Source organism: Chrysemys picta, chromosome 1 (assembly GCF_011386835.1).
Source record: "Chrysemys picta bellii isolate R12L10 chromosome 1, ASM1138683v2, whole genome shotgun sequence".
NCBI lineage: Eukaryota > Metazoa > Chordata > Testudines > Emydidae > Chrysemys > Chrysemys picta.
Window position 1 is genome coordinate 219,894,683 of NC_088791.1, and position 22,190 is coordinate 219,916,872.

The 22,190-nt window shown below is 41.7% G+C and overlaps 1 protein-coding gene across 5 annotated transcripts in view; it reads left to right on the plus strand.

Annotated features, from left to right (window-relative positions):
- FANCB (FA complementation group B) overlaps positions 1-21,935 on the plus strand; it is a 31,857-nt gene extending 9,922 nt beyond the window's left edge. For 4 of the 5 annotated variants that reach the window (XM_042840182.2, XM_065580505.1, XM_065580492.1 and 1 more), the window contains 6 exons: positions 268-360; positions 11,077-11,205; positions 11,866-12,029; positions 15,066-15,520; positions 17,953-18,190; positions 21,375-21,935. In XM_042840182.2, the coding sequence (XP_042696116.2) occupies positions 268-360; positions 11,077-11,205; positions 11,866-12,029; positions 15,066-15,520; positions 17,953-18,190; positions 21,375-21,795 (1,500 nt within the window). In that variant the 3' untranslated portion in view covers positions 21,796-21,935. Of the gene's footprint in view, positions 1-267; positions 361-11,076; positions 11,206-11,865; positions 12,030-15,065; positions 15,521-17,952; positions 18,372-21,374 lie in introns of all 5 variants that reach the window. The other variant, XR_010597571.1, reaches the window with a different exon arrangement.
- The last annotated feature ends 255 nt before the right edge of the window (positions 21,936-22,190 follow it).

A 22,190-nucleotide genomic window follows, 5' to 3' on the forward strand; every position in this document is an offset into this window, starting at 1 on the left:
TATAGCAACACTTGCTACACTGTTTATTTTCTGGTCAACCAAAGACACTTAATTAAGAGCCTGGCGCTTGTTAATTAACCTCTCATAAATTGGTCTTTGCAATATTTATCATTAACTTCTAATTTCATTTGGTAGATAAGATTTTTTTTTATTGCACATTATGGTCCTTGTGGCTTTGTAATTTCTCATCATAAGTTCTTCTATAATTATATGTCAATAAGCTGCACCTTGCTTTCAGCTGGTAGACTGATGTTTTGTTTTCTTTAGAGCAACATCAATTGTAAAGAGGATTTTCCTCCTACGGAAGAACTACAAGAGAATGGTTTTCTTACCATCCAAGCTCTCGAAGCAAGATTACAGGTTTGCATTTTGTAGCGCTCTCTGTATTTCCTAATATGTAAATTGCTGTTTCTTGTTGTTGTTGTTGTTGTTTTTTAAATTAGAAGTCAGATTCTACTGAGGAAAATAGAAAGGAGCATAAACTCTGGCATGTCAAGGGTAAAAGTGCAATTAGGCAGGCCAAAAAAAAATTTGGAGAGCAAATAGCAAAACACACCCACCCACCCCCACCACCAATAACAACTAATTTAAGTGCATCAGAAACAACAACCTGCCAAACAATCAATTGGGCTACTAGACAATCAAGATGTTAATTGAGTACTCAAGGAAGACAAGGTCATTGCAGAGAGGCTAAATTAATTTTTTGCATCAATATTCACTGCAGAGGATGTGAAGGAGATTCCCATACCCGAGCCATTCTTTTTATGTGACAAATCGGAAGAACCATCACAGACTAGAGGCGGTCAATAGAGGTGGTTTTGGAACAAATTGATAAATGGTAATAAGTCACCAGTATTAGATAGTATTCATCCAAGAATTTCAAAGGAACTCAGATATGAAATTGCAGAACTACTAATATGGTATGTAATCGATTGCTTAAATCAGCCTCTGTCTCAGATGACTGGAGGATAATTCAAGTAATTCCATTTTTTTAAAAAAAGGCTCCAGAGCCGATCCTGACAATTATAGACTGGCAAGCCTAACTTCAGTACCAGGTAAATTGGTTGAAATTATAATAAAGAATAGAATTATCAGACACATAGATGAACACAATATGTTGGAAGAGTGAACATGTCTTTTGTAAACAGAAATCATGCCTCGTCAATCTATTAGAATTCTTTGAAGGTGTCGTCAAGCCTGTGGACAAGGACGATCTGGTTGATATAGTGTACTTAGTCTTTCAGAAAGTCCTTGATGAGGTTCCTCACCAAAAGCTCTTAAGCAAAATAGGCAGTCGTGAGATAAGAGGGAAGGTCCTCTCATGGATCAGTAACTGGTTAAAAGATAGGAAACAAAGGGTAGGAATAAATTGTCAGTGTTCACAATAGAGAGAGGTAAATGGTGAAGTCCCCCCAAGAATCTGTACTTAGACCTGTGCTATTTAACATATTCTAAATGATCTGGAAAAAAGGGTGAACAGTGAGGAGGCAAAGTTTTTTGCAGACAATACAAAATTACTCAAGATCGTTAAAGTCGAAAGCTGACTGTGAAGAGTTACAAAGGGATCGCACAAAACTGGGTGACAAAATTCCTGATGAAATTCAGTGTTGATAGGTGAAAACCATACAGAATGATAAGCTCTAAATTAGCCTTTACCACTCACAGAAGAGATCTTGGAGTCATTGTGGATAAGTCTCTGAAATCATCTGCTCGATGTGCAGCAGCCGTCAAAACAGCTAACAGTTTTAGGAACTGCTAGGAAAGGGGTAGATAATGAAACAGTAAATATCATAATGCCACTTTGTAGATCCATGGTATGCCCCCATCTTGAGTACTGCATGCAGTTCTGCTCACCCCATTTCAAAAAAGATATATTAGAATTGGAAGAAGTACGGAGAAGGGCAACAAAAATGATTTGGGTATGGCACAGTTTCTGTATGAGGAGAGATTAAAAAGATGAGGATGGTTCAGATTAGAAAAGAGATGACTAAGGGGGGATATGAAAGAGGTCTATAAAACCATGAATGCTGTGGAGAAAGTAAATAAGAAAGTGTTATTTACCCCTTCTCATAACACAAGAACTAGGGGTCACCCAATGAAATTAATGGGCAGCAGGTTTAAAACAAACAAAAGAAAGTACTTCCTCACACAACACCCAGTCAGCATACCCCTTGCCAGGGGATGTTGTAAAGGCCGAAAGTATAACTGGGCTCAAAAAAGAATGAGATGAGTTCATGTAGAGTAGGTCCATCAATGGCTATTAGCCAAGCTGGTCAGAGATGCAACCCCAAGCTCTTGGTATGCCAAAGTCTCTGATTGCAAGAAGTTGGGACTAGATGACCAGGGATGAATCACTCAATAGTTACTCTGTTCTGTTAATTCCCTCTGAAGCATCTGGCATTAGCCACTGCCAGAAGACAGGATACTGGGCTAGATGGACTGTTGGTTTGACCCCGGTATGACCATTCTTACGTTGTATACCTGTTGTAGAACATAAGATAAATTTATGCCAAAAAAAGCAGAAAATAATTTCTGCTGTTAATTGTATCGTATAGTATGGCGCAGGGAGAAATAAATATGAAATATTCTGGTTTTGCATCAGTGGTGGTCCATATTTCATTACTCTGTTAGGCAAGTAATCTTCATTGTCTTTCCTCACATACCTTACTACAGGTTGGATGTGTGTACCTGAGAGCAGAACTTGAACCTACTAAATTGCAAATGTTCTTGCATCAGAAACAAAACCAGTGGTGTGGAAATATATAAAATTTCTGTGCAATGGGAAAAAAATCAAAATATTTTCAGAGAATTTACTTGTTTCCAACTTAAATCCAGAAAATAAAGGGATTTGGGGGTAATGTTGAAACTATTCTATCAAAATACCTAAAACCATCACAATGGCCATTATATACACACTGTGTTTAAATACCAACTTAATATTTGAATGGTTACTCTTGTTGCTTGAGATTGTCTTCTGGCAGGGCAGTCGTAGGTCTTGGCTACACTTGCGAGTTACAGCACTGTAAAGGCTCCCCCAGCGCTGTAACTCACTCCCCGCCCACAGTGGCAAGGCATTTGCAGCACTGTATCTCCGTGGTTGCAGCGCTGCATGTACTCCACCTCTCTGAGAGGAATAGCGAGTATTGCGCTACGGCGCCAGTGTGGCCGCCCAATGCTCTGTGAATGGCCTCCAGAATTATTCGGCAGTATCCCACAATGCCTGTTCTAGCCACTCTGGTCATCAGTTCAAACTCTACTGCCCTGGCCTCAGGTAACCAACCATGTGACCGACCCTTTACATTCCCCGGGAATTTTAAAAATCCCCTTCCTGTTTGCTCAGCCCAGCGTGGTATGGAGTGCTATCAGCAAATCTTTCCAGGTGACCATGCCGCCACGTGCCAAGCAAGCCCCAGCATGGAGCCATGGCGAATTGCTGGACCTCATCAGTGTTTGGGGGGAGGAAGCTGTACAGTCCCAGCTGCGCTCCAGCCGTAGGAATTACGATACCTTCGGGAAGGTATCAAAGGACATGATGGAAAGGGGCCATGACCGGGACGCCCTGCAGTGCAGGATTAAAGTGAAGGATCTGCGGAGTGCCTACCGCAAAGCCCGCGACGCAAACGGCCACTCGGGTGCTCCCCCTGCGACCTGCCAATTCTACAAAGAGCTGGATGCGATACTTGGGGTTAACCCCACCTCCACTCGGAGCATCACCATGGACACTTCAGAGCTGGTGGGGGTGGGGGGAGGAGGAAAACGGGAGTGATGGTGGTGGGCCGGATGGAGACACCCCGGAATCCCTGGAGCCATGCAGCCAGGAGCTCTTCTCGAGCCAGGAGGAAGGTAGCTAGTCGCAGCAGCCGGTACTTGGTGGAGGACAAACAGAAGAGCAGGTTCCCGGTAAGCGTTTTTTGGTTTTTTTCAGGAAGGAGTTTTTTCGGTTTGGGCTCTTTGGGAGAGGAGGGTTAGGCATGCATGCCTAGATGCGGAATAGTGCATTGATGTGGTTTATCACATCGTGGTAATCGGCCTCGGTAATCTCCTTGAATGTCTTATCCAGAACGTGTGCAATGCTCTTGCGCAAGTTTATCAGGAGAGCCACTGTGGTCCTTGTCCCAGCCAGGCTAACGTGTCCGCGCCACTGTGCCGCGAGGGGCAGGGGGACCATTGCTGCACACAGGCAAGCTGCATATGGGCCAGGGCGGAAGCCACATTGCAGTAGAAGACCCTCCCTTGCTTCCCAGGTCACCCTCAGCAGCGAGATATCATCCAGGGCGAACTCCTATGGAAAATGTTGGGACAGTGTTCAGTGTAGGTGCCCACTGAAGCTGTTGGCTCTCCCCAAGGCACAGAAACCCAGAGGACAGTGCAGCCCTGAAACAATCAGTCCCCCTTACTCACCATTTTGAGGCTCCCGTGAGATATGTGTGCTCTGTTTCGGACGGGAAAATTATGCTATTGTGTAGACCCTGTGTGTCTTCTACTCCTTAAGTGCGGGGGGAATCATTACTCTGTCTGGTATAAACAATGCTGCCTCTGTTAAATGTTGCATTTTTGCCTATACAGCTGCATCAACCTTGAGACCTCAGCCGTCCCTCTTATTGCCTGCTCAGAGACTGCAAAGACTCAGGAAGAGACCGTGAAAAAGCAAAGAAGACATGCTGCAAGAAGTGATGCGGCAATCTATTAAAAAGAATGAGAAAGCACAGGACTGGAGGGAGAGAGAAAGCAGGATCTGCCAGGAAAACGCAGCGCACTGGCGGCAAAGCACCGCGCACCGGCAGCAAAGCACTGACAGGCTCATAAGCATCCTGGAGCGCCAAGCAGATGCTATCCAGGAACTGGTAGCCATGCAGAAAGAGGAGCAGTACCGCAAACGCCACTCCTCCTCTCCCTCCCCCCCACAGACCTTGTCACCAAAACTCTTTCCGTTGTGCCCCACTGTCACCTCCAACCCACTTTCCCCAACTTCCGTGTTCTTCATGCCACCCGCTGCCTCCAACACCAGTATCTTCATCACCCAGCCCTGAAAACCACGACCCTTACCCTCTGCACTCAACCCCCATCACCATGCAATATAGCTGTCCTGAAGTGCAGCACTCACTGCACAGCACACCAGACAGGACATACGCGAATCTGTGATTGTACTGTTCCCCACTCCACCCCTTGTTTCTTTTCAATAAATAACTTTTTTTTTCTTTTCAATAAATGGATTCTTTGGCTTTGAAAACATTCTTCATTATTGCATAAAGTAAAAGACTCCTTAGCCCAGGAAATAAACAGGCACTGCAAGTCTGCTTGTCTGCTTAGCAGACACTTGATTCCTAAAGATTGGAACTATTGCACTTCACTCCCATGCAGGGCACCAGATATCACTGCTGGTTTTCAGCCTCAAATTGCTCCCTCAAGGCATCCCTAATCCTTGCAGCCCCGCGCTGGGCCTCTGTAATAGCCCTGCTCTCTGGCTGTGCAAATTCAGCCTCCAGGTGTTGAACCTCGGAGGTCCATGCCTGAGTGAAGCTTTCACCCTTCCCTTCACAAATATTATGGAGGGCACAGCACGCGGATATAACCGCGAGGATGCTGTTTTCGGCCAAGTCCAGCTTCCCATACAGAGCTCGCCAGCGGGCCTTTAAACGGCCAAAGGCACACTCCACAGTCATTCGGCACCGGCTCAGCCTGTAGTTGAACCATTCCTTGCTGCTGTCAAGGCTCCCTGTGTAGGGTTTCATGAGCCACGGCATTAACGGGTAAGCGGGATCTCCAAGGATCACAATGGGCATTTCAACTTCCCCTACCGTGATCTTCCACTCTGGGGGAAAAAAGTCCCGGCCTGCATCTTCCTGAACAGCCAAGTGTTCCGAAAGATGCGTGCGTCATGCACCTTTCCGGGCCAGCCTATGTTAATGTCAATGAAACGCCCACGGTGATCCACAAGCGCCTGGAGAACCATAGAGAAATACCCCTTCCGATTAATGTACTCGGATCCTAGGTGGGGTGGTGCCAGAATAGGAATGTGCGTCCCATCTATTGCCCCTCCACAGTTAGGGAACCCCATTTGTGCATAGCCATCCACTATTTCCTGCACGTTACCCAGAGTCACGGTTCTTCTGAGTAGGATGCGATTAATGGCCTTGGAAACTTGCATCAACACGATTCCAGCGGTCGACTTTCCCACTCCATACTGGTTTGCGACTGACCGGTAGCTGTCTGGAGTTGCCAGCTTCCAGATTGTAATAGCCACCTGCTTCTCCACTGGCAGGGCAGCTCTCAATCTCGTGTCCTTGCGCCGCAGGGTGGGGGCAAGCTGCTCACACAGTCCCATGAAGGTGGCTTTTCTCATCCAAAAGTTCTGCAGCCACTGCTAGTCATCCCAGACTTCCATGACGATGTGATCCCACCACTCGGTGCTTGTTTCCCGAGCCCAAAAGCGGCGTTCCACGGTGCTGAGCATGTCCGTGAATGCCACAAGCAATTTCGTGTCGTACACGTTACGCGGCTCGATAGCATCGTTGGACTCCTCACCCTCACTCTCACTGTCACTTTGGATCTTAAGGAATAGTTCGACAGCCAAATGTGACGTGCTGGCGAGAATAGTCAGCATACGCCTCAGCAGTTCGGACTCCATTTCCCGCAGACAGATCGCGCTGCACAGAAACCGTTGAAAGATGGCGCCAAAGATGGATGAAAACAAAGGGATTTTTGGGATGCGAAGCGATGCATCACGGGGCATTGGGACAGGACCCAGAATCCCCCGCACCCACGCCCCCTTCCCACAGCCCACGGCGCCAGAATGGGAAAAGGTGCTCTGTGGGATAGCTGCCCATAATGCACCACTCCCAATAGCACTGCAATTGCCGCAAATGTGGCCACAACAGTGCGCTGGGCAGCTGTCAGTGTGGACAGACTGCAGCGCTTTCCCTACTCAGCTGCACGAAGTCAGGTTTAACTCACAGCGCTGTAGATCTGCAAGTGTAGCCAAGGCCGTAGGCTCTCTAAAGAGTGAGGGTTTGCCTTGAGAGAAAGGAGGGCACAGTGGTCTCTTAGGTTTTGCACACACCTAGCCGTCAAGTGATTTGGGTCCTCATTCTGTTTTTCATTCTGACTTGATCTCTGACCATGGACGAGACACTTAACCTCTTGGTGATATTTTCCCATGTGTCAGGAGCTGATTTGTGGGGTTAGGCTTGCGAAACAAGTAAGCAAAAGTAAAATCCCTAAACAGGATTGACTAAGAAAAATAATGCAAGCATGAGGGGTGATTTTCCAAAGTCCAGAACACATCCAGTTTCTTCAGTTTTATCTCCTCAGGTTTCTGTTGAAACTTTATAGCCACCATCTTATTCCTCTTTCATAAGCTCCAGTAATGTTATGGTGAAGAAAATTTGGTGTGCCTGGAGTCCTCAGACTTTCTTGATTTTCCCCCCCCCCCCCCCCCATTCTTTCAATGTGGCTCTGTGATAGATATGGCTCCGAATCTGTAGAATTATTTGATGATCTCATTCTAACATAAGACTACCTTACTGTTCTTGGTTATTATATGACCCCATCACTGTGGTATGAGTACTTTATATCCATGCTTAATTTATGAGAATTATCAGAAGTATTTGTTCTACCTGTTAACTTTTCAAGCTAAGATACACTCCTGGAGTGGCTCTGTAATCTTCTGAGATTGTAAGGGGTATTTTTAGGTAATTGTTTGCTCATCTGCCCCCAAAGGATCAATTATGTTGTGTTCTGTAGTTTTCTGCTATTAGAAGCCCTGCTCAACATATATGAAGCCACTGGTAGGGATAATGAAGCAGTCTGCGCTGTGATTTATTTCTTTTGTTGTATGTGTAGTAGTACTTAGATGCCCTAATCAGGTCAGGACCACATTGTACTCATAATGTGATATAAGCAGTATGTAGATGCAACATATGCTTCATCAACCTTTGATGATGCAGGGCTTTATTTTCCCCATTTCTAGTCTAGGTAGTGGTTTGGGTGAGAGCTGACCACAGAAAAAAATGCTTATAGAAAAATATATTCAAAGGGTAATCTTTGCATAAGCCCCAAAAGTAGCCTGGACCCTTGAAGCTTTATAGGTCAGTACTTTCCTGTCTGACCACTGAAGTTTTATAGGTGCCTCCTTCCTGTCTCTCCTACTTTCTCGAAGGCAATAATCTTTGCTTTGGGCCTCATGGACCCGTTGACTCCTCCCATGTAAGATTCTTTATACTGGAAAATTTCCTTTTGAGTGCTTTTTGATCTTCATAGATCTGCAATCTAGATAGAGAACCCTGGGATTGTAAAATTTCCATCCTCCTGCTGATTATTATTTTATATAACTTAATTGGCAACTTTATCTCTTGCTCAAGTATAGATTTCATCGACAGTCATGAAATGCAACATTTTTTCCAGAAAAGTCCCAGGGCTTCATTTACGCTAGAGGGAAATGATCTATGTGAAACAGGCAAGACTAATTCCTATTCAAAAAATTGCTCTCCACTTTCAAATTCTGTGCATCTTAATTTCTTAGATTAGTATTATTGCACAAGTTTTAGACCTCCTACTCTCAACTTAATGGCATTTCACTGTTTGGATGTAACGTAACTTTTGAATGCCACATTGATTAATTCCAAAATTTCAGGGAATTTCTAGGCCTCAAGGGACAGAACCCTATTATTTTTTTTTTTTTGGGGGGGGGGGGTCAGAAAACTGGAAGGGGGAAAATGGAGGACACGTGGAGCCCTTGGAATATGTTTAGCAGAGCCATAGCTTCAAGCATCTCTGCAATTGTCTATAGATCAAATTACAGTAAAAGCTTTGTTATCCGGCATGTTTGGGGTATGGGGCGGGGAGGAGCATGCCGGTTAGTAAAAATTCCAGTTAATTGTACTTACCAATGGAATACCAATTTTCAAATAATTATGAAAATGAATAAGGTATAAAATAGTGTACAGGTACTCACCAATCCAGTAGCAGTACTGCACTGCAGAGTAGTTGGTTTCTTGAAGCACTTAGGTGAATACAGGTAAAGTTTTCTATACAGTAGGGTTATCTTATGACACTACATATCACTATGGACAGCGCATGGCGTACACCCAGATCACAAAAAATATGTTTAACACTAAAACGATTCTGAACATAATTTAATCTTTCTTTGATGATTCAGAAGGCACTTCAGGATCTTGCAGTGCCTCAGGGTCATCATGATCAACATCAATTATTGTAGATGTAGAAGGTGTAGAAGATTGGGCTAAATCTGTAATGATCCTATGACACACCCTGGAAACTGCTTTTTTGAATAAATCCCTGATACCAGCTTGCTCACTTGTCTTCTGCCTCTTTTGCATAAAAACAGAGTGCAGAATGGGCAATTGCATAACCTCCTGGGCAGTATACTCGTCCCAGTTACTAGATTGAAAATCTGTATTGGGAGATATCAGAAATGCCAGTTAATAGAGCTTTCTGGCTGATAAAGTGCCAGATAACACAGCTTTTACTGTAGTTGGTTGATAGCACCAATTAGGGATATGTTTGCTGGAAAGTTACTATCTCACCTCTGCCCATTGTCCCAAAACAGTTTGACATGTTGATATCCTAAATGACATATCTCCCAGATAGAAAAAAGAGAAATAATGGTGGGCGAAAAGAGGTGCCCACAGGGACCCTAGCAAGAGGGAAAAATGCAGGGTGGACCCTGGTATGGAGTGGAAGGGGGGAAATGGAGGGAGACTGGGGAATGCAGGTGCACACAGCACCTAGAATGGAGGAGTCACAGAGAGTCTTTGGGGGAATGAGAAATGGACACATGGAGCCCTTGACATGAGGATGGTGAAGGGTTTGCAGTGAGTTCCTGAAATAGAAAGGGCTGTGAGGGTTCCAAACAGGGAGTTTAGGAGCAAGAGCAGGGCGGTGTGCATGGAGTTCGGCCTGCAGAAACAACTGAGTGAATGAACCCCTACTTTTATATCTTCACACCTTATCCTTTTGAAAAGATAGCTGTGTCCTGAATCTTTTCTAAAATTCTCTTGATGCTCTTCTAGAAAGCAGGACAGAGGTGAAGACCCAGCAAAAAGTTTATTAAACAAATACTTGAATACTGCTGCTTTGTCGTGAGGCAGAGCACATTCCAGACTCCTGTGCCAAGATTTCTGGAGAAAAAACATAGAAGATGCAAATTAGGGTTCAATAATTTATCATCCTTACAGTTTAAATTAGATTACCAGAGGGTCACACTCTTTATTGCTTCTTCAGGCTGAGCTCCTGCATAGACCATACGTTCCATGCATTCCTCCATTGACTCTCCCGCCTCTGTGTGCTCCATGACCCTTCATTCTTCCTCCACACCATTCTTACTCATTTTATTCCTGTCCCGGAGATAAGTGCATTCAGGATGTCCTCAAACTCTAATGGGACGATGGGCAGAGCTGAGATTCAGCCAGAAGGCTGAATAGCTGCCATCAACTGTTTTTCTTTTTGACCTATAGACGATTAAAGAGGTGGTTGAAGCAGCTAAGTCTACTAACTAGATGCAAGGGACTTAATGGGTCCTTTGCTTCCCCTTCTCTTCTCTCCTCCCTTTCTGGTTTTCACCAAAATAATAGATGTCTGCCAATTTCTGCCTAGAACACTCCAGGCAATTTTGAAATTGATCAGATGGGGCATTCAGGAGTTAGCATTTCTCTGTATTTAACATGATATCAAGTTAAGTGTAAGGTCTTTGTTCAGCCAATAATCCCTACCAACATAGGTAAAAAGAACTTTCTATTTAGATAGGAAAAGTGAATCTGGAAAAGATGACTATTTGTGTGGGTCTGTGATTTTTTTTTTTTTTTGAGGATCCAGAAGACTATTTTAAAGCCAAGATACTTTAAAAAAAATGCGTAATGTTAGGCACTTAAGTTTGTTTTGTCAACAAAGTGGCCTGATTTTCAAAACATGAATTTCAGTGCCTAACTTCAGGCACCCTATTTTTAAAAATCTTGACTTAAATGTCTAGAGTGGAATGTAAAGCTGAAAGGCCCTAAGACACTTCCACTTATACTTTGCTGACTTAAGTCTAATCGCCATTCTTTTTATACCCCACAGGCTGGTTACACTTCTGTTCGGGAACTACAGCAGCATTTACGGCTCAAGGAGAAGGTTCTTTTTGAATCTTGCTGCGCATTAATAGATCTTGTCCAAGAGCGAGAGCATATCCTACCAACTGCAGAAGAGGTAAAATAGATTGTGTTGTCATGGTTTCTATATTTTTTGTCAAAATGAAATATGATCTATTTTAACTGGAGATGGGTATATAGTAGAAAACTGACTTTTCAGTTGTGGTTTGAAAAGGTGACAGACTTAAGGAAACTGACTCTTTAATATATTGCCCTAGTTATGCGGCATATTGAATTAACTTGTACTGGAGCATCTCTATTTTAGGGCATCTCAAGACTCACTTTTCAGTCAATGTCTAGCTAATTAATAGCTTTAGGTACCAAAAGCTATTAAGAAATTAAGAAGGCAATAGTGCAAGACAACTTTTGATCACATAACCCTGTTCAAGCCAGTTATGTGACTGTCCAGGGTTGTTGTAATATATAATCAGTTTCACAATGGAAGGATGAATTTTGAGTTTCTTAATGCATATGAAGAGTTCATGGCAAAGCACGGGTAGATAAACACATCTTACATTTATTGTAGAGGATAGAATTAGTTTCTGTAGATTTCCATTAATACTTCAGGTATAACACATTCCAGGTAAGTTTCTGTTTTGTCCTCATGACCAGGTGAATACTTTTTGGTAATCTGGAAAGTAAAAACACTTAAGTACTGCAGTAAAAGAATTATACTGTATGCACTTCAGTTATTTAAACAGATATATTTTTCTGTAAGGAAGGTCTTGTTTCGCTCTGGGATGATACAGAAAATCTTCATCCTCTTGATAAAAAGATGACATTGACATCTGAGGTCCCAGAATATCTCATAGAGAAATTATGGCAACGTGTGGTGGATGACAGTTTGGTAATTGGAGTAAAAATAACAGAATCACCTAACTTGTAAGTAAATACATTCTAATAACTTAGTCTATAAGTTGGATCCTGCAGTTACAAAGTTGAAGGTGGCTACAAAGTTAAAAATTTGACTTGTAACTTTCTGTGCTTTAGAAATCTATATTTTATGTTATAAACCAGGGGTGGCCAGGGGTTACTTATCCTTTAGGCCGCATATGACAATTTTCAGAAGTTCTAGAGCCGGGACGCGCCTGCTGGGGTTCAAGGCTTCAGTCCTGCAGGGTGGGAGGGTCTCGGAACTTCAGCCCTGCAGGGAGGGCGATCTTGGGGCTTCAACTGTGCGGGAGACGTTTGCTCAGACTCAGGATTTCAGCCCCGTTCCTGCTGAAGCCCCCTAGCCCTGGCAGGCATGCCCCGTGGGGCTGAAGCCCCAAGACCCTCCTCCCCATTGGGCAGAAGCCAAAGGTGATACATGGAAGGAGACACGTAGGGTCCCCCGATTTTTGCCAGAGTTTGCTGGCCCTGCTCAGTCACATGGTGGCGCCAGGCCCACTCCGTGCACGGCAGTTGCTGGAGCTATAGACATAGGGCGAGGCAGTGGCAAACAGCTGGGAGCTGCAGGGAGAGCCACTGCTTTTGCTGCTGCCTCTCCCTGAAGAGCTAACATCTGGAAGCTGCAGGGAGGGGCCGCTGAGAGTAAGGGGGGAAGCATGTCTGGGGGGTGTGAGTCAAGCTGTTGTGGGGGGAGAGGGGAACGAACCTTTAGATTGTGCCCCTCCACTAGAAGGCCCCAGTTGTCTCTGGCAGAACCTCTAGTCCCACCACCCTGCCGCAGGGCAGAAGCCCTGATCTACCCCCGAGTAGATGGAGAATAGGGAGGGGAGGAGGGGACGTAGGGAGCTCCACAAGCCGCACTTTAACTGTAAAAGAGCCATTATAAACTTAAAGAAATTTTAAACTACACAGGAAGCAAGAAAACTGAACGTAATACACTACCTATGTGCAATGTGGCTACATCAGTGCTAAAAGTTCCTTAACTTTTGCATTTCTGGATTTATTTTTCACTGTACCCTTACTGCTGCCTTAGCATAGTTCCTTCAATAAATCTAAAAATGTTTTTCTATTTCCATTCTTGGCAAGAGTCCATGTCATCTTAAGAGAAAAGTACAGTAGAAAACATTGCAGACTTTTTGTTGACCCTAACATTTGTAACATCTGGCCATGTGACATGCATCCAGATACTCCAGTGTTAGTCTTCTAAATTGAATTATGTTAGTTTGGTGTGAAGTCAAATAAAAATTTGGCAATCCCACATGATTTAAATCCAGTATAAATAAATTTGTAGCGCTTCCTGTGTGTATGTATAAATAAATTAAATAAAACTAACTTTCTTTAAAATGGCTTGTTTATTCTGTTATGTATCTTGATTTTCATAGTTAGTTGAACATTTTCCATCCCTAGAGGGTGTTCACTAATATCACTTACACTCTAGAAAAATATAATTAGCAAGTACAGGCGAGTCTCATCTTACACGGGGGTGCCGTTCCACGGTTAGCGCGTAAAGTGAAAACCGCGTATAGTCAAAATTACATTGAGTTGAATGGCGGGCGTAATCGCCTGCACTACAGGTACAGTATTAACATTTTTATTTTTCTCTTTTGCCGACTGCGTAAAGCTGAAATCGCGTATGTTAAATGCGCGTAAGATGCGACAGACCTGTATTTAATTTGAAAATTTGGTTTAAAGTAAATACTTGAAACCCATGAACTTGACACAGGAATATATTGCTTGTTAGAGGCAGCGCTCTCACCTTTTGACCTATGTATATTCCCACAAGCAATGTAGTAGAAGTTGGAAAAGTTACGCTTTAGGAGGGTGCCATTGAAAATCTGTCCCATGACTGTGAGCGAACTGACCCGCTAAGCCCTTTAGCCACTGTGCCTGAGCTATAGGTATGGTCTCTCTCAACTGCCAGATTGCTATAACTTTATAAAAAAAAAACTTGACTTCATCTCTAAGAGCCACTGGGGGAAGAGGTTATCTTCACTTTTAAGTTTTAATTTTTAGCTCTTATGGTAGTAATTTTGTATTTAACATAGTAATTGTTTTTAATGGAACCACAGAATATTTAACTAGTGATACCTATGCCTAAAAACATTTCCCCTTCTTTTGAGCAAAATTGCAATGTTGTACTGTAGCATAAGTACTGCAAAGAAAACTGTGAAACATGAGTCTTTTAAACCTGACTCATAGCTTGAAGCTGAGTTGACTGACAAAATGAAATTAACAAAAACATTGTTTCAAATCATTTAAGGGCCCTTGTGAGAGAACAGTACATAGTAATATTAAAGTGAATAGAGCGTTTCACAAATTTCACACAGCACTGTATTATATCTATTAAATCAAATAGTGTAGTAATTTAGAATCTTAATTTGAAATTCACACGCTATTTGAACAGAACTGCATAGAAGTTTCTAAAATTAAGTATGGAGTAGCAGAAGGGCCCTATCCTTCACTTGAAGAATTAACATCACATTTCAAACAGATTTTAAAGAAGGAAAGAATGTTGCTGTTCTGTATGTTAGGTATCCTTGTACTACATTATAAGTAAATATACTTTTTAAAACAACATTTAAAAATAAACTTAAAACTTGAATCGTTTATCTACACAAACTTGTGACTGGGATATTCAGTGACATCTAAGAGAATTAAGCACAGAGATCCTATTAACTTCCAATGGGAATTTGACACCTAGTTCCTGTAGGCTCCTCTGAAAATCTCAGCCTGTGTTTTTGAAATCTAACACCATGCATACTGTGTTGGGTAAAGTATATGCTAATATATACCTTCAAAGTTCTAACCAGGCACCTTTGCACTATCACATGAATTAGTCTGAAAGTATGTTAAAGATTTTTGATCAATTCATCTGTTCTTTGGTAATTCGGCTGACAGCATAAAATCTTGAATCTCCAAGATGTTAAAGCATTAAATGTCAGTACACATCTTTGCAAAGCTTTGATTATATTTGTCTGACTATAAAATGTGAACTTGAAGTACAATAATGTTGTATGGGTTTTACAGGTCACTGAATGATGTCAGCTTATCCCTGGTAATGGAGCATGACTTCACTTCAGATTCTCCAGTTATTGAGTGTCAGAGTAAAATAGTTAAACTGAATAAGACTTTCTCAGCATTGTCTATCTCCTCATGCCAAATGGAACCACAACCAAAAAGGATAAAATTGGACTTCCATAGTGAGAATGATCTGAAAAAAGAGCACCCTCGAAGACCTTCTAAAATTCCGTCAGATGGGGCAAAGACATTTGTTGCTGTTACCCGCCTTTCACCGCTGCTGGCTTTCCGAGATATATGTTGTATTATACTACTGCATGCTAAGAGGAGAAAATATCAAGATGGCAACCTGCAGGAAAGCAGACAGCTGACTTTACTATGTGGGAAAATTTCATTATGCCTGGAAGATATTTCAAGTGGAAAATATTCCGTAAACTTGCTAAGAAATAATAGTCATTGTACAGGTAAATATGTAATGCATTGCCTTGTTCACATTAGTCAGAAGAGCTGGTTAATTTAATAGCCTCATTTTTGTTTTCAAGCCATAATCTCATTTTTTCATGTTGTGATCATTTTTACCAAAATATGTATAATTTCATTACAAAGTCTGTCATGAATTAGAAACCTACTGAGACAGAAAACAGTAGGAAAAATGTGTTCTCAATGTGGAAAAATGTTAAGTGAGTTGCTCCCAGGTTCTGTACTAGGTTTAGTGTTTAAATATATTTATTGTTCTTAAAAAGGTGGAGAGCAGTGCACAATTTGGAGGTAACATAAAATTTAGATTCTTTATTTAGAAAAGACTGAGAGGAACTTCAAAGGGACCTAACAAAACTAAGTTGGCACTCTGATGGCGGATGATGAATGGAAGGTAATGTATCCTGGAAAGAATAATTTGAACTTCATATAACTAGAGCTGGTTGAGGGATTTCTGGTTTGAGAAATTTTGACACTTTGAAATTTGGTTGTGTTCCATATTGGAACACAACAAAATTTTTCAAAACTTCTTGTGACCTGAAAATTCTGAAAAAATGTCACTTCAGAAATGCTGACATGTGGTGTTTTCAAAATAAAATGTGCTCTCCCATCCAACTGCTGTTGCGTGAAACTGAGATTGTTGTCAGTTTCACACAGCAGCTGCCTGGCTCCCAGACCTGCTCAGAGTGTACTGTGCTGAGGCAGCCCTGCCACGGAAAGTGCCCCAAAGCTGCAAACCCTGGGAGCTCATTCCAGGCTCCCAGCTCCATGACAGAGAACATTGGAAGTCCTGAGAGCCCTGGCTTCAGCCAAGGTTCTCCAGTCTGCCAGGTTCCCTGCCATGGCACCGGGAGCAGAGCCCCAATTAATCCCTCCACAGCAGGGAGCCTGGAAACCCTGAGAAGTCCCCAGGGCTTTCAGGCTACCGGCAGGAATCCTGGGAACCCTGACATAGTGGGGCTGCTTTGGAGCCACGGACCCTGGGATTCATGATCTGCATGGCACAGCTCCCCAGAAGCTAGCCAGGTGAGCAGGCAGGGAACCAGGCAACTATCTGTGATTTGGCAAATACTCATCAAAAGGTTGTTGAACTTGACTCACTTTCACAAGAAATTTCAGGTTTGGCAAACCAGTGTATACAGTTTTATCTGACATTTTCTTACCAGCTCTGCTTAAACTTTGCTGGGATCAAAATAACCGTAATCCGCTTTTCTGTTCAATGCACATGGGTGATCAAAAAGCAAACAATGTTTAGGATATCCGTTTTACATATAATGGGGTTATCCCATTATAAATCAATGCCTTCTCCCTGAATAATGCATTCAATTCTGGTCATTTTCTCGCAAAAAAAGATGTAGCAGAAATAGAAGATGCCCAGAGACAAGTGACATGGAGGCATGGAAAGACTTCTACATGAGTAGAAATTGAAAAGGCTGAGATTTTTTTTTTTATTTAGAGGAATTAAATAAGGGGATGATGGGATAGGAAAGAGGTATACAAAGAGAGAATGATATAGAGAAGGTAATTTGGGATCTCCAGTTTATTCTTGTTTAATAGAGGAACAAGGGGCACCAATTTTAAAATTCATTCTTCAAGAGGAGCTGACAAACAAGTTTATATGGCAAATCTTGGAGCTTGCTCTGAGAAGGAGAGGGGGAGCAAAATGTCTTTAAAGGTACAGTCTCTGCTGCTTATCTCCTCTAAATATGAGATATTTAACTTTCATATAAACAATTGTATAAAAATATATTTTTCCTGAGATAACTAGCTAAAAATTTTGAGATTACCTCATACAGATGACACTGAAACAATTGAAAAAACTCCTGTTCAGAAATGCAGCCATACATAAAACTATTTTAGAATCAGACCTCCCTCTCTCAATCAGCTGCAGGGAATCCGGAATTCTCTGTCCTCTCTGAAGGCAAAGCCAGGGAAGAGGAGACTGTTTAGGAGCTGCTGTATCAATGGCCAAGGTCCACCAATCATATTAATATCACAGTAGGCTATTGATAAGTCTCTTGGCAAACCGATGTTTTTCGCTACAACTCTCTAATATCCAGGAGGCCCGTTGTCAACTAACCTGGATGCTTGCTAAGAACCCCAGTAAGAAGGTGGTGGGAAGGGAATTCCCTCGGGAGGGCTGGATGCTTTGGTAGACTTCTGTGGTGAAGTAGAATCCAAGAGTGACAGTTGTGATGTAAGATCAAGCAAGAGGGACATACCATTGCTAGGTAAGCAAGGTAGATATCATTCGTGACCATGGAAACATTGAAACTTCCCAGTTCCAGCTTTCTTGAAATAGCAGTAAAAAGGAGATGATGAAATCTGAAAGAAAAACACATTTTGATCAGTATTTGTTAACTAGTAAAATATTTAAATACTTAGATTTAATACCCTTTCATATTTTTTTCTCTTACAGGCATCATGGAAGATATATTTGCTATTCTTGCAATATCTCTCAAATTCTCCTTTCAGATAGTCTCATCTGACTGCACACTGACTCCAGTGAACATGTGGCTACTGTCACAAATGGAGTGTATGCCAATCAAGGAATGCCCTGAAAATATGTTTTGTCATAAATTGGGAAGTCTGCGTGGCACTATCTTTAACTGGAATCTACAAACTCCATTTGAAGGAACTTTAACATTGTTTTGCAGGTAATAGTAGTTGGAAAGCTTAGGGAATACCAAGACCTATGTGATGGGTTCCCTCTGGGGTGCCACCTGGAACTGGGGTACCACTGAGCCCCCTGATCCACCAGCCTGGGCTCCCTCACACTGTACTGTTGTGACAAGCTGCAAAGCCCTCCAGCCTGCACTTTCACCAGCATTCATACAGGTACGGACACACCCAGCTGCAGTTACACGCAGGCTCTCTAACCACCAGATTCCCAGCCTGGGACCCCAGAGCAGTACCATCCTGCCCTGGTCAAATCTGGCCAGTATAAGGGTTTAATACCCGGTCCTCCTCTCACTCCGTGTGACGAGAACAATGCACACTTGTAGTAACCAAGCGAGAGATTTTTCCCCAAGCACTCCAGGCAAAGCTCACTGATATAGATTAAAACAAAACAAGTTAATAAACTACAAAAGATAGATTTTAAGTGATTTATAAGGGATAGCAAACAGATCAAAGCAGACTACCTACCAAAGAAACAAAAAACACAAACTAAGCTTAATATACTAGCTAGATTGGATATGAATTAGCAGATTCTCACCATAAAAGATGATACAAGCAGGCTACAGATTCTTAAGGGGCAAGTTGCACTTGCTTCACAGCTTGGAATGCCCAGGTGTTTCATTCGCAGGCTAGAAATCCTTTTAGCCTGGGTCCAGTACTTCCCCCAGTTCAGTCTTTGTTCCTCAGGTGTTTCCAGGTGTAGTCTTGTATGGGGACTGAAGAAGACCAGATGATGTCACTCCCTGCCTTATATAGCTTTTGCATATGGGGGGGACCCTTTGTTCCAAAACTTGGTTCCCAGCCCAGTCTGTGGAAAAATACTGACATTCCAAGATGGAGTCCAGCATCGTGGGGCCTGGTCACGTGTCCTTATAGAGTCATAGCAGCCATCACTCATAGGCTGTCTAACGTTCTCAGGACAGCTCACCAGGTGGGAGATAAGCTTCTCCTAAGGCCTATTGTTTTCCCTAATGGCTCATTGCTCTGAATAGGCCCTTCCCAACCAGCTATCTAGACTGAAAGCATCTTGTCTAGTGGGCGTTACCCAGGTGTAAGTACATTTGAAATACAGATACATAGTATTTATAACTTCAGATACAAAAATGATACATGCATACATACAATGATACATATGATTTTAAGAAATCATATTCAGCGAATCATAAGTTTTCCAATGGCACCTCACATGGCTTATCTTGCATAAAATACATCAGAATTATGCTATGATCATATAGCAATATCACTATGAAGAATATGGGGTGCAATGTCCCATCCTCCATAACTTGAGTTGGAGACAGAATATCATTTTTTCATTGTAATTATTTTGTCATAGTGTAATAAGCATAGTATAGCAGTGACAGCCATTTAGAACTGTTTTTAAATTACCATCCTATGCCTATTAGTAGATCTGATTGGATTGCCTTTTGCAATCAGTTGTGCTCTGCCCAGACACCTGGACATAAAATCAAAGTATATACAGGACTAATGCTATTTAATATGTCAAAATATACAGTTCCATGAACGTGCAATTATATATGTTCAGCAACTTTAAGGGTTGTCTTTGCTTATTACCCTTGGAAAATAACACACGTCTCTGAGTTAGATCTCTGGCTATATTCCCTTGGCACTAGGAGTTGGAATCTTCTCACTGCTAACCATAGATCTTCAGCGAACGGATGAAGCTTAGCCGTTTGCAAGCCTTCCTGGAGGCTTTTTTATATGCAAACTTCATGAGGCAGTTTGGAGAGTGAAAATATCTGCAACTCTCATGAGTTCCCTACTTTTTTCAGCTTATAGCAGTTCAGTTTGAATTGCAAGATTGTCAATTCAGGAAAATCCTGAATTTCACTAAAAGGTAGTAATATAACTTTTATGTAAATAAACTAAATTTGCCCTTATCCTTAACACTGTGATTAAAAATAAGAAATCTACAAATGCTGATCTGATCATTAACCATTTTTTCACTTAATAACACCTCAAAGTGACTTTTAATTCAATATTCTGTATGCCGTGCTGATTAATTCCTGTCCTCAAATTCTAAAATGATAGTATAACTCTTTGTCTGAATAGTCACGATTGCCCCTTTGTTATTTTTTTTTCAGTGTGGATCAGTTGAACTAGCATGTATCCATGTTTGGATCTTACCTGTTTGAGAAATGGGTAGGCCACAGAACTTCTTCCATCAGGCCCAGTACTATGTTAATAATAGCAGTATTATTTGGCTTAGTAGCCTACGCGGTATGCTATATGCTTCTCAAACATGAAATATGGTACATTCCCTGCCCTGAAGAATTCAGTCTAAAAGGCAGAATAAAGAGAGGGTATTACTGATGTGCCTTTATAACTATAGTGGGCTCAGTTTTTGCTCAAAATAGGGATTAGCCTCTGTTTCATATGAAGAATACAGTGTATCATCACCAAATTTAAGGAACATTATTTGAGTAAAAATTGACTCATCTGAGGAACTCTGAATAAATCCGCTAGTGAAAACTGATTCAATATCAGTCTTTTTAAGAAACTGTGTGTCTCACCATTGTTTTTATCAATTTTGCTAACAAACCACTGGCTAGTTATCCTTCAAACTTCCCATGTAATTAATTCATTGAAAACTAGTGCCAAGTGTACATTTGAGGAATTCTGGTTATATCTCTAATCAGAGTTATTAACTTCACTGTATCACTTTGCCCTTATACTTATAATTAACTCTCATTCTAATACCCATTCAACTCTTTACTATACTTTAATGTCCACACAAAACACATTGTAACTTCCTTGTGGCTCAGCATATAAGGAAACACACTAACTCAACACATTAATCTCCTTCACATTATGGGCACCCCCTTAATTACAGTCCAATACTTCTCCCAGAAACAGATGATACACAGCACTCTTAACTGTGGGTATATATTTCAGCACTGAATATTTGCTGATGTTGCACAAGTCTGCTTAGCATTAATTCTTCAGCTATACAGTAGTTGGCATAAGCTCCAAAGGGAAGATTTTGCTTGTCTTTCCACCTGCAGGAAATATAACTTAAAAGATTTACACAATAAGATGTCTAGGTAATTTCCCCAGTCAGCTTAAAGTAGCTTCATTGTACAGTTCCACTAACCAATTTTGAAAGAATTGTATCCTTGTGTTGATGATTGTTTTATTTTACAGAAATCAAACTGTCTTGTTCCAGTGCCTTCATAGCCTCCTTGGAGTTCTCCCACCAACCTGCAAAGTAAAACCCCTGAGGTTAGAAAGCAAGGACATCCTTACTGACCAGTTTGCACTAGCTTTGGAAAAGGAAATGGTCACCCTTCGGAGTTCTTTCTCCTCTGCAGTAAGTGAAGTTGAAAACAACTTGACATTGAGCTGTGAGGCAGACAAGAAAATGAGCAGGTTTACAGTGTCATCTTTGGCTGACAAAAAGGAAGCAGTGCGGCAGCTCAGAGAGGAGCTTCAAAACGAACAGAAGCAAAGTGCATTGGGTATGAACCGAACAGTGAGCGGTGCCCTTTACAGACAAATTAGTTTGGAAATTATTGAGGCTCAACTGTGTTCTGATACGATTGCATGGAGACTGAACATTTCATAATGACTCCTCTGAAAATTTATTTTGAATACAATTTTATTTAAATGACACTATCAAGCACTATTTATATTTTGGTTTTACTTTCTATATGTAACTCCTTTTTAGAAGATGTAGAATAAAACTTTTTTCTACCGGTGTTGTCACTACTGTTTGATACACATTTTCCTTTTTTGAAAGTACTTAGTATTAATATAGCTTTTCACTTTGTAAATCATAAATTGCTATAAATAAATACCTATATTTTGGCTGATGAAGCATAGCCAGTTTGACACTAATGGAACATTAAAGATGGACCTCTAGGACAGCTAGATAGCAAGTACTTTTTACAGTTTTAAATAAAGCCTGTAAAATGTCTGTTGTAGACATTGACAATACTTAGATTTGTATTGATTTAAAAC